Genomic DNA, 13440 nt, shown 5'->3' with positions numbered 1-13440 from the left:
GAGAGAGGGAGAGAGAGATGGGGAGAGGGAGGGGGAGAGAGAGAAAGGGAGACAGACAGCGAGACAGACAGACAGTATTAGTGTCTGTGTATATGTGTGTCAGTAAATATTGTAACTATTTGTGCAGCACTTTTCAAACTGTACCTGTAAAATACTTGTAATAAAAAGCACGCATCCACACATAACAAGTACACATACACAACAAAACACACAAAAAGAAGTCAAACCCAGTAGACATGAAAAGCACCGAGATGCTGCAGAATAAAACACCAGCCGGCTTGGATGAAGAGCATGATGGGAGAGCCGGCTAAAAAGAAGAGTGTTTTGTGCCAACAAGTAATGCCTGTAAGCCAGTCCAGTAGTGGCGTAACACACGGGGGGGGGGGCTGCTGCAGGGGAGGACAGTCCTGACCTCCGTACAAAACACAGCTAATAAAAAGACTTGCAACAAAACATCCGTCCAACCGTGAACCAGCAAAACTGGTGCGATATTGACCAGTGGAGAGACAGAAGTGATCCCGCCCCGCTGGGTTCAGAGGGCCTGAGAAACCCCAGGACAGCAGGGCAGCATTTTGCCACACCCCTGGTGTAATGAGTCCGGTATCCAATGCGGCGCTGGAGTCAGGGAACGCAGCCAACGGAGCAGGACACGCTGCGTCCCTCTCCAGCCATGGCGCCGAGCGATGAGCAGCGAGAAGCACAAGAAAAGCAGGAGACTGGTCTCGTGGAAACGGGCCCTTCACAAGACACCCGCGCCGCTGGGTGCGCCTTGATGGCCCCAGGATGTGCCCTGATGGCCCCAGGGTGTGCCCCGATGGCCCCAGGGTGTGCCCCGATGGCCCCAGGGTGTGCCCCGATGGCCCCAGGGTGTGCCCCGATGACCCCAGGGTGCTTATTCCACACCACAAAGTTAAGACGTTAAGGTTCATTTGTTGGTAAACATGCACATTACCGTCATCATGTCTTTCTCTATCTTGTTAGAATCCTCTGATCACGTGACCTTTGAGGCATCCAGCTTTGGATTTTTGCATGGAGTGCGGGTTCGATATCCTCTCTGCCTAATTCTTGGCTCTCGCAGGCACTGAAGCCATATTTTTTTTGGGGGGGTCCCCCCCCTTTTCTCCCTTTTTCTCCCCAACTGTATCCGGCCAATTACCCCACTCTTCAGAGCCGCCCCGGTCACTGCTCCACCCCCTCTGCCGATCCGGGGAGGGCTGCAGACTACCACAGGTCTCCTCCCATACATGTGGAGTCACCAGCCGCTTCTTTTCACCTGATGGTGAGGAGTTTCGCCAGGGGGACGTAGCATGTGGGAGAATGACGCTATTCCCCCCAGTCCCCCCCGAACAGGCGCCCCGACCAATCAGAGGAGGCGCTAGCGCAGCGACCAGGACACATACCCACATCCCGCTTCCCACCCACAGACACGGCCAATTGTGTCTGTAGGGATGCCTGACCAAGACGGAGGTAACACGGGGATTCGAACCAGCGATCCCCACGTTGGTAGGCAACGGAATAGACCGCCACCCCACCCGGACGCCTCTGAAGCCATATTTTCAACCTTCAAATTTCTGAATGTGTCAAACAGTCTGAGTTTTAAGATGGCTGCTCGTGGCTGAACCCGAGCTAAACTGAGCAGAAACCTGACAAGATGTACATGGGGTACATCACAGTGCGGGTCTGGCTGAGGTCCAGCCAACTATAAGACGGCCTGCTTAAAAAAAAAAAAAGGCAACCTCCTCAGCCAGCCCTGACCTACCCGGTACATAAACAGTCTGTATTGAAATGCTAATGGGAGGCTCTGCCAGCTGAACAGCTTGAACAAAGTGAACACCATCCCCCATGATCCTTCAGAGGCCTCCCCTTGGCTGCCAAAGCTCACGGATGGTGGAACAAGTCATCCATGACAGAGGATTTAGATGTTAGGGTTACCGTTTGCGTCACGGACCGTTATGGAAACGACGGGTGTTTGCCTCTCACTGCAGGTAGAAACATATATATAGCGGGTTAGCATCAGCGGTACAGGTGAGCTGTGTGTCGGCGTCCCCCTGCAGGAGTGCTGCTAATGACTGAGCACACCGCACTGCCACGGTTTGTTGCAGCAACACAATTTCCTTTACCAACACGGGGTGACTTGATGGGATAATTCTGATGACTACGTTTGGTGGACCCGTTTGTGCGCCAAACTGCTGCTAAAATCAAGTGCTGGAGTAGCACTGAAAATAATGGAGAGACTTTGCAGGTTTGTAATAACATAGTCACCGAGGAAGACAATGATGATGTAGTCTCCAGCCCCGCCGCAACATTACCCATAAAGCCATGGCGACTCCGAATGAGACGAGCACTACAATCTCATTATGGTTAGACACTGCCTGGACTCTAATATTGCCATTTCCTGTTGTAAAGCTCTGGATGTCTCTAGCTGAGCCCTCGGTCTGAGTAGTAGATGGCAGACGGTTTGTCCATAAATTAGCCCCCCCCCTCATGCATTTTCACGGGCTGACCCAATGCATCTACCGGCTGAATGAAAAAAGAGGTCTGCTCCCATTCAAGGTCTGCATCTCAGTTGAATAACTGATGCCTAAACAAACGAGAAAAGAGCTGGTGGTAAATTGGCACAGGGCAGCAGAGATGCAGGACAAGTCTGGCATTGACATGCTTAAGACAAGAAATGTTAATGTCTCATAGCGAGCACATGACTCACGAGGCAGAAAGGGTGCAACACTACAGTGACCAACCTCGAAGTCACAGAGGAAGGAAGATCCAGGCTCGATGGTAAAAAAAACAATAAAAACAGACAGTCTGTCAACATGCGGGGGGAGAGTTGCTTAAGTGTAGATCAGTCGTGTAATCCTTCTGAAACCGCTTACACACGGACTCCTCTCAGCATCAGGGGTCTGTACTGGTACGGTACATGACTCAGGGGACCGTCAGCCGGAACCCTGAAGCAAGGCACTAGTGAACCACCTGAAAGAGAGAGTGGTAGTAATGGGGGCAGGGCCTGGAAACTGAAGCCTGCTCCATTTAGCCACACGACTGCCTGACACCAGTCTTCTCCCCCTTTGACGAAAGTCATGTAATCCCCCTCCAAGTAAACCACACAGCAAACGGTCACTTATCATCTCTTGATAGTTCATCTAACCAGCTAGCTAACTGCTAGCCCATGCAGACCGGCGGTTCTGATAACACCGAGGGCCTTGCCTAGCCTTGACTGTGTCTTTTGTGTCGTCGTGTGGAGTGCGTGAAGGTGTGTCGAAGGTGTCTGGCTGGGAGAGCTGGCGTTGGATCGGCTGGGAGAACCTGGTCTGCTGCATCCAGTGGACCCAGAGACCACAGCCCTGACCGGAGCTGCGCACGAGGAGGAAACACCGAGGGCAGTGTGACAGGACGCAGAAGCGGGGCAGGCTAAGCTAACTGCTAGCCCATGCAGACCGGTAGTTCCTAACTGCTAGCCCATGCAGACCGGTAGTTCCTAACTGCTAGCCCGTGCAGACCGGCAGTTCCGAGAACACCGAGGGCGGTCTGGTGGTGGCCTCGCCTAGCCTTGACTGTGTTTTTAGTGTCGTCATGTGGAGTGCGGGGAGGTGTGTCGAAGGTGTCAGGCTGGGAGAGCTGGCGTTAGGTCGGCCGGGGGAGCCCGGTCTGCTGCGTCCAGTGGGCCCAAGGACCACGACCCTGAGCTGCGCCTGAAAAGGAAACACCAAGGGCGGTCTGACAGGATGTGGGGCAGGCTAAGCTAACTGCTAGCCCATGCAGACCGGTAGTTCCTAACTGCTAGCCCATGCAGACCGGTAGTTCCTAACTGCTAGCCCGTGCAGACCGGCAGTTCCGAGAACACCGAGGGCGGTCTGGTGGTGGCCTCGCCTAGCCTTGACTGTGTTTTTAGTGTCGTCATGTGGAGTGCGGGGAGGTGTGTCGAAGGTGTCAGGCTGGGAGAGCTGGCGTTAGGTCGGCCGGGGGAGCCCGGTCTGCTGCGTCCAGTGGGCCCAAGGACCACGACCCTGAGCTGCGCCTGAAAAGGAAACACCAAGGGCGGTCTGACAGGATGTGGGGCAGGCTAAGCTAACTGCTAACCCATGCAGACCGGCAGTTCCGACAGTCATCCTGGCTGGCGTTCGTTCTCCTGGACAGGGATTTATTTTTTGTTTGTTCGTTTGTTTGTTTGTTTAGTTTGGATGTGTGTTCTTGTAGTACTTGTAGGTTTTGGATATGTGTTTTTGTCTTTGTGTTGCACCGCTGTGGGCTGGGGGAAACGATGTTTCGTTTCATTTTATGTGCACAAGTGCATTAAATTACATGACAAATTAAGTGTTTCTGATTCTGGTCTGGGTGGTCTTCATCACCTAAACCATCTAAACCAGGTTACGGTGGCGTTATTAACCCTTTCCTACCCCACCCAGACTTCTCTCAGGTTTCCTGCAAGTCGCAGCCTCGGCGGTTTATCCTGACAGACATATGTTCACACATATAGACAGAAATATAACAATTAACATCACATGTCAAGCCTCAGAATGACACTACATCAGACATCACTGTCTCGCCTGAAGCGGTGACAGTAAAACATGTTGGCAGGCCTCGCAGTAAGTCCCCGTGGTAGTCAACAGGCTTGTTGGGAAACAAAACCACTCCTTGGCCCATTGTTGGACGAAAGCTGACCATGTGATGTGAATTATCACAGCTGAAGTGCGGTGGAGTGTGGAGAGGTAATTAATAAAATCATTAAGCCAAAGCGCGTGTTCACGTGTCCATCAGGCGGTAGGCGCGCGAGAGAGAGAGAGAGAGAAGTGACCGTCAAACCGGCCTTGGAGAGGGAGGCGGATGGGAAGGGGGGAGGCATGCCTGTGGATTCAGCCTGCAGCCACCCTGACACCACAAGCCATAATTAGCCACTTAACAGGGGGAAATGGTGTTTAATTTAACAATTAAGTCGATCCGCCTGGTATTTCGTTCGGTCAGAAGAGTGGCCCAGCCGTAACGCCGTGTCCTCAAAACGAGCAGCGGCGGCCACATTTGTAAACAACGCGAGCCCAGCGCGGCGTCCCGAATGAAGGGGCCAATGGAAGGCATCTGGTCCTCCGTCGTGTGCCTCCCCGAGCCCTGTTAGCCACCGTGAAGGGCTGGCGCACACAGATCATTCTACCCGGCAATAAAGCCTGCAGAATCCCAGAGCTTTACCCTATTGCCCCCCCCCCCCCATACACATAACGGTGACAACAATAAACCACAACCAGGACGACTTTTGACGTGGTGTATTCAAACGAGAACGGTTTCACAGCACGCGGGCTAGGAGACCGAGCGGCGGGGGGGGGGGGCCTGCTTGTGAACTGCGCTCGCTCTTGTCATTGAAACGGCTGGTCACGCGTTGGTTGTCAGCGGAGGCTCGGGGCTCATGTGCAGCGACGCCAGCGTGAGATGTGCACCGGTGAAGCTGGCGCAGCCCGGCCACGGCTACTGCAGCGCAACTTAACACAAAAGCCTTCTAAGGGCAACGAAAACAAAGTGGCCGGGGGGGGGGGTGAAGGACACAGCGCCGCGGACATGGACAGACTCCACGAAAACAAAGTGGACGGGGTGGGGGGGGGGTGAAGGACACAGCGCCGCGGACACAAAGCCCCGAGATGGCACATCGTCATGCAACGTTCATAGCCCACCTTTGACTTGGGTCTCGTACTCAGCGATGATCTCCTTGTCCTTCTTGAATCTGGCAGACATCGTTCCTTATGGGGGTTTCTTCCTCTAACGGCGAGACCCCTGGTTTCTGACGCTTGCCCCCCCCTCCCCTATAACGGTGTCTCGTGCAATGAAAAATCCCCGTCGTAGGTGAAGAATTTCTGCAGCTTTGCTCACGAGAATCTGTGCAGGCACATCCTCGCGTCCTCGCGTCCGACTGCGGTGGCGATGTGCGGAGGAACGAGATCCTCGCGGCGTCTCGAGTCAAAACGCAACAACACAACACGGCGGAGGAAAAGGACACAAGCGACGTCACAAGAGTGGTGTGGTGAAAAGCGACGCACGACACTTCAGCGTTTCAGCCATTTCACCATTAGTTCCCCTCCTCACCCTCGGTTTTTTTTTACCCCCCCTCCCAATGTGCGGAGATGTGTATGAGGCTGGAACACACACACACACGTGTACACGCGCGCGCGCACAGCCTCGCCGCGGCCGCGGAGCACATGCACTGACAAACACACACTGAGAAACACACGCACACTGAGAAACACACGCACACTGAGAAACACACACACACTGAGAAACACATGCACACTGAGAAACACACACACACACTGAGAAACACACACACTGAGAAACACACGCACACTGAGAAACACACGCACACTGAGAAACACACGCACACTGAGAAACACACTGAGAAACACACACACACTGAGAAACACACGCACACTGAGAAACACACACACACACTGAGAAACGCACACACACTGAGAAACTAACACGCACACTGACAAACACTAACAAACACACACACACTGAGAAACACACGCACACTGAGAAACACACACTGACAAACACACTGACAAACACACGCACAATGAGAAACACACGCACACTGAGAAACACACACTGAAAAACACACACTGACAAACACGCACACACTGACAAACACACACACTGACAAACACACACTGACAAACACACGCACTGACAAACTCACACTGACAAACACGCACACTGAGAAACAGGAATCGAAACGAGCGTCACGTGAGTCTCCTCCCATTGTCAAACCCCATTCCCCCTTGCACACACACACGCGCACACGCACGCAACACACGTGCACACCCAAACGCGCGCGTGCGCCTGCACGCACACACCAACACAGTTTGAACATTTTTATTTTGTACAGTTTTAACCACAATTACCGAAATATCTTCGTTAACAAATGTAATATGGAGAATCTGCAGGATCTGCTTGTCTTGGGAACCTTACACAGCCATCTGTATTCATAAACAAACCGTCACCATGGTTACTGTTAAACAAATTTATCGCATACCAACGGCACATAGCACGTGAGCATATTTGTGAGGGAGCATGTGTGGTGTGTGCTCGTGGGACTAGTGCGTGCAGAGCGGTGTCCTGTGGGTGCGAGGGGACACGGCTGAGTGGCGTGGCAGAATGTGTGTGTGTGTGTGGGGGGGGGTCGCAGGGCGGGGGGGGGGTCGCAGGGCGGGGGTGCATCGCTGTCTCAGCATCCTGTTCAAGTGGCCCACGGTCGACAACCTCCGTTCGAGAGTCAAGCGCTGCACAACACGGCGCGTGCCGCTGTTTCCTCGCACCGGAAAGGTTTCGAGAGAGGAAAATGTTCATTCACGTGCTTGACACGAGCCGAGGACATCGATCTGCTATTAATGGAATGAGGTGAAGCGCACCGGACACCGGAAGCGAAGGTCCACATACTTTTGCCACCCATATCGGTAAAGAAATGACCGAGTGTGATATGTTCGTCTCGTGTGTTTAACTGGGTTCTCTTTATCTACTTTTAGCACTTGTGTGAAAATCCGATGATGTTTTCGGTCATATTTATGCAGAAATACAGAAAACTCTAAAGGGTTCACAAACTTCCAAGCACCACTGTACGCTCGCGGCTGCCTCAGCCAGTAGTGTCTTAGTCCACGTCTGCGTCTATGGTTGGTGGCTGGGGGAGCCTGGTCTGCTGTCCTGCGGGCCCAGGGACCGCGGCCCTGCCTGGAGCTTCACAGAGGGGGGAAACACCGAGGGCGGTCTGACGGGATGCGGAAGCGGGGCAGGCTAAGCTAACTGCTAGCCCATGCAAACCGGCAGTTCCCACAGTCATCCTGGCTGGCGTTCTCTTGGACAGTGAATTTTATTTATAGATATATATATAAAATCCAGTGAGTCAAGTAAATATCTGATGAGACAGTGCAAGCCTGTTTCATGCTGTCATTGACAGCTGATGGCCGGTCCACCTGCCACCCAATGGCTGCTGGGATAGGCTCCAGCATCCCCGCGACCCTGGGAGCAGGATAAGCGGTTTGGATAATGGATATAAACAGAGCTGACCTGGCTTGACATGGACATCTTGACAGACGTGACAGCGCTGTAACCACGCCGGGATACTGTGGATGGACTCCGGCTCTGCGACTTGCTCATCACACCACAGCTCCTGCAAGGCCAAGCTGTCCCCAACTGTGCCTACAGCCCGTCAGGTGGATCACAAACTTCCTGACAGACAGGAAACAGCATGTAGTCGCTAGAGAAACACACATCACATGCGTTGAGGGTCGTAGATAGTGGGGGGACATTTGTTGACCACACCACGGCGCGGGTTGGCTCCATGTGTGGTGACCAGTCAGCAGGCAGAGAGACGGTGAGGAGGCTGGCCTTCTGATGCAGCAGCATCGACATGGCACTCCATGATCTGAAACCAATGGAGGTGACTTGAAGATTTCAGGAAAAGCTCTGAGTGTGACGATGATGTAAGATGATGCACAAGCTGTGGAAACAATAAAGAATCTATCTATCGATCGATCGATCTATGTATCTATCTGTCTGTCTATCTATCTATCTATCTATCTATCTATCTATCTATCTATCTATCTATCTATCTATCTATCTATCTATCTATCTATCTATCTATCTATCTATCTATCTATCTATCTATCTATCTATCTATCTATCTATCTATCTATCTATCTATCTATCTATCTGTCTGTCTGTCTGTCTGTCTGTCTGTCTGTCTGTCTGTCTGTCTGTCTGTCTGTCTGTCTGTCTGTCTGTCTATCTATCTATCTATCTATCTATCTATCTATCTATCTATCTATCTATCTATCTATCTATCTATCTATCTATCTATCTATCTATCTATCTATCTATCTATCTATCTATCTATCTATCTATCTATCTATCTATCTATCTATCTATCTATCTATCTATCTATCTGTCGAGTCATTGTATTATGTGGTAGACCCATCAGCCAGGACCTCAGGTGGGAGAAGAATGCTGCTGTGACTCCGACGTCCAGACGGCCCATTGAGGATGTATTTCCTGCAGCAGCTGCAAGAACCTCAATCTGCCACAGACAGTAATGGACCACTTCAGCCATCACCGAATCCATCTGGACCTCTGCTATAAGTGTGTGGTTCAGGTGGGCCGTCTCGCCGTCTCAGAGTCACACTTAGGGGAACAACATTGTCTGGTCATTGGTGAGGACCACAGTCCATCATCCATGACCGATGAGAGTCCAAATCCAGGAGGCACACAAGCAATGTCATGGCTGACCTCCACAAGCTACCACGTTTACAAACTCCTCCAGGAAACAGATAAGAAAAGCAAACCCGAAACAACCAGGAACAAAAATAACTTCTTCCCCTAGGTGGTGGTCCTCATCTATCACTGAATCACACACCTCCCTCATTCTCTCTCTCTCTCTCTCTCTCTCTCTCTCTCTCTCTCTCTCTCTCTCTCTCTCTCTCTCTCTCTCTCTCTCTCTCTCTCTCTCTCTCTCTCTCTCTCTCTCTCTCTCTCTCTCTAGTCTACTGCATCACCATTAACATAATGCATACTATATTATATCTATATAGTATAATATATTATATTTATATAGTATGCTATATATATAATACTTAACACCAACTACCAACTATACTATTGTTTAGTCAAGTATTTATACTCAACCTTGTGCTAACTGTATTGACTCTGGTTTATTTATATATTATATTTCTTAGTCAAGGCAAATCTTATTAATTTCTCCTCAAGTTATACCTATATAGATATCTGGCAATATGTTTGTTATCAGTGCAACACCCACAACTGGGAAGTGTCTCGCCAGCTTTATTCTGTTATACTATGTGTATAGATATACACTATGTGTACAGCTATATACTATGTGTACAGATATATACTATGTGTGTGTGTATGTATATATATACTATGTGTATAGCTATATACTATGTGTATAGCTAGTATATATATATATATATATATATATATATATACTATGTGTTTTCCAGTGTTGTGATCTGTGTCATATGTCACAGGTGAGCAACAGACCAAGTCAGGTGCCAGATAAGCCAAAACTTACTTGGCTATTGACACAGATTCTGATTTCACCCCTGAACCGGATGTTACTGTGGCTTTTTCATGCACACCATCCCATGGTATCTGTGAGACGTGTGATGGGTTTATCCCCCCCCCTTTTTTTTCCTCTCAAAACAAGGCAGCTCACCCCAAATATGTGAAGACAGGCTCTGGAGACGAGCGGCGCGGTTTCACCTGGGGATGTGCATGTTCGGTGACAGACCTGTCAGGTTGCCTGTTCCTGCGGCGTCACTGTCACCGTCTCGGGGAGCCGGGTTGTTGTCTGTCGTCTCAGTAATGCTCAGATTGAGGGGAAACAGGCGGCTGACTCACAGTGAGAGAGTAAGAACCAAGACGCCATGGCCTCCAAAGCCCTCTGCATTTCAGTTCCCTCAGTGGGAAACGGCACGTGTCTCTCTTACCCGACGACAAGCTGCTTTATTACTGAGCAAGCTGATGACTCCAGGGCCTCGGTCGCAGGCCAAGAGCTCGCTTTTTGTCAGATCAGTCGGTCTAGTAATGGGCCGGCATGGCTCTGGAGGTAGAGCGGGTCGTCTAGTAATCGGGACGTTGCCGGTTCGATCCCCGGCTCCTCCAGAATGCGTGTCGAAGTGTCCTTGAGCGAGACACTGAACCCCCAGCTGCTCCTGATGAGCAGGCTGGCACCTTGCACGGCAGCCTCCTCCACCAGTGTGTGAATGCGTGGCTGTGAGGCGTCCAACGTTAAGCACTTAGAGTGGTCGCTGGACTAGAAAAGCGCCGTGTAAAAGCAGTCCACTTAACCAAATGGCTCTCACGATAATCAAAAGAAAACTGCACACAGGGCTGATAACAAGGCCATAGATGTGTGCTAGTCTGTGGGCTCGAACAGTCATTTTATCAGGCAGTGTGTATTTTTGAAGACGCGGCGGAGCATAAACGAGGTGGATTAACCATCACCCTGGAGCGTTTAAGTGATCTACCGCAGAGATGAGAGAAGAGCGCCCGTCCAAAACCCCAAGAATATCTCTTCACATTAATCTGAACACACGTCTAGCGTGCCCTTGATGCTTCCCCTGTAAGGACGACCGTGGAAATCAGGTCCGATTCCTCCCCGACCCTGTGATGCTGTCTCGGGATATTTTCTGGCAGATGAACACCTGCCTGCGGAGCATACACAGCCATATTCACTGCAGAAATACATCTCCTAAAGGAGTCTAAATTGCTTCTGGCAGCGCTTGTGTGTGTTTCTGTGCAAATGCAAGTCAGTCTGTCTCTCACTCTGCAGCACACTTAGTTTACCATCTGACCATCTGATCCCTGTGGAGAGGCTCTGGAGAAGTTGTTTGCAGGCCTCGTGGATCTGCTAGCAGTTCATCAATATGACATTATGAGAGTTGCTGGTGTGTGTGGCGCATGTTGTCACCTGCATGTAAGTACAGCCTGGGATGATGGGCCGCGTCACATGTGACCGAGTGCTGAGAGGTTTGTGCGCCCTATGGGTTGGAGTGTGTGTGTGTGTGTGTGTGGGGGGGGGGGGGTGCTGGATCAGCATATATTGTACTCATTTGTTTACTTCAGAGAAGTCAGCAGAAACCAGACCCCCCCACCCCAATTGCTGCCAAGACTCCTACTCTCTCATCCGGCATCTCAGGGGGGAAGCCTGGGAAACTATGACTTCACTGTTTTTAAGGCACAAACATCCATTGTGAGGCTCCCCGGTCATGCGTTTCAAAATAAGGGCTCCTCTCAAAGCAGCGCCCGGTCCCTGGGCCTATCCTGGGCCCACCGGATGCAACAGACTAGGCTTTCCCAGCCGATCCAACGCCAGCTCGCCCACCCGGACACCCCCGACACACCTCCCCACACTCCACGCAACGACACCAAAAACACAGTCAACGCCGGGCGAGGCCGCCGCCAGACCGCTCCTGGTGTTGTCGGAACTGCGGGTCTGCGTGGGCTAACAGTTAGCTTAGCTTGCCTCACTTCTGCGTCCTGTCAGACTGCCCTCTGTGTTACCTCTTCGGGCGCAGCTCCAGGCAGGGCCGTGGCCCCTGGGCCCACAGGACACAGCAGACCAAGCTGTCCCAGCCGATCCAGCACCAGCTCTCCCAGCCATCAAACGAAGACAAACTGAGATGTGGACAAAGGCTCTGCATGGACGGTACTGGGTGAGGCCGTTGCAAATGTGAATCCGTGCCGCCATCTTCCCACACCGGAAGATAACAACATGAAAAGATAATCATCATTCAGCCCTGTGATGGCCTGGCGGCCCATCCAAGGCGTCTTCCCACCTGTCCCCTAATGGCTGCTGGGATAGGCTCCAGCACCCCCCGTGACCCTGAGGGCAGGATAGGCAGGTTTGGATAGTGGATGGATGGGTGTAATCATCATTCTGGATCTGATCACACAGTGTGTTGTTTTAAAATTACACAACATGGTGTGGACATTTTCCATTATCAAACACGTTGCCATAAAATGTGTATTTTCAGCATCATGAACTGACCTCAAACATTTTTGTCCACATGTGATGCTAAGTTGGCTGTGTGAGGTTAGCCGACCTGGGGGAAAGTTCTCACAGCTCTGACTTCTGTCATGTAAACAAATAGCAGCAAATACGTGACATTTGACCGCAAGCTGGAAACAGTCATTATTCATAATCTCTAATAACCTCCCATGCCTTGTGCTCTTCCAGCGCATCTTTCCATGGTGCAAAGGGAGGCGTTGGACCCCTCTGCAGCATTTACTGTTGATGCTACTGAATCAGGAATCAGGAACATTTATTTGTCATTGCATTGCATGTACCTGCGCACATGAGATGAAATGAAACATCGTTTCCCCCAGCCCCCAGCAGTGCAACACAAAGACCACAACACACATCCAAAACCTACAAGAACACATATATCCAACATATCCATCCATCCATCCATTTTCCGAACCGCTTATCCTGCTCTCAGGGTGGCAGGGATGCTGGAGCCTATCCCAGCAGTCATTGGGTGACAGGTAGAGAGACACCCTGGACAGGCCGCCAGACTGTCACACAGGGCCGACATACCCCCCCCCCACACACACACACACCTATGGACAATTTAGTTCGACCAAGTCACCTGACCTACATGTCTTTGGACTGAGGGAGGAAACCGGAGCCCCCGGAAGAAACCCACGCAGACACGGGGAGAACATGCAAACTCCACACAGAGGATGACCCCCAAGGTTGGACTATCCCGGGGCTCGAACCCAGGACCTTCTTACTGTGAGGCAACTGCGCTAACCACTGTGCCACTGTGTCACCTCCAACATATCCACAAAAAATAAAAATAAAAATTTCACTGTCCAACAGAACGCCAGCCAGGATGACTGTCGGAACTGCCGGTCTGCATGGGCTAGCAGTTAGCTTAGCCTGCCCCA

At 51.3% G+C, this 13440-nt stretch overlaps 1 protein-coding gene across 1 annotated transcript in view; it reads right to left on the bottom strand.

Moving 5' to 3' along the window:
• The window catches only part of srgap3 (SLIT-ROBO Rho GTPase activating protein 3), a 145680-nt gene extending 139910 nt beyond the window's left edge, over positions 1-5770 (bottom strand). The window contains exon 1 of the mRNA XM_056274890.1: positions 5652-5770. Coding sequence (XP_056130865.1) covers positions 5652-5712 — 61 coding nt within the window. The 5' untranslated portion in view covers positions 5713-5770. The remainder of the gene's footprint in view (positions 1-5651) is intronic.
• Between the last annotated feature and the right edge of the window lie 7670 nt (positions 5771-13440).

This window comes from Lampris incognitus, chromosome 2 (genome assembly GCF_029633865.1).
Source record: "Lampris incognitus isolate fLamInc1 chromosome 2, fLamInc1.hap2, whole genome shotgun sequence".
Lineage (NCBI taxonomy): Eukaryota > Metazoa > Chordata > Actinopteri > Lampriformes > Lampridae > Lampris > Lampris incognitus.
The sequence above is the reverse complement of the archived record's forward strand: the minus strand, read 5'-3'. Positions and strand labels throughout refer to the sequence as shown.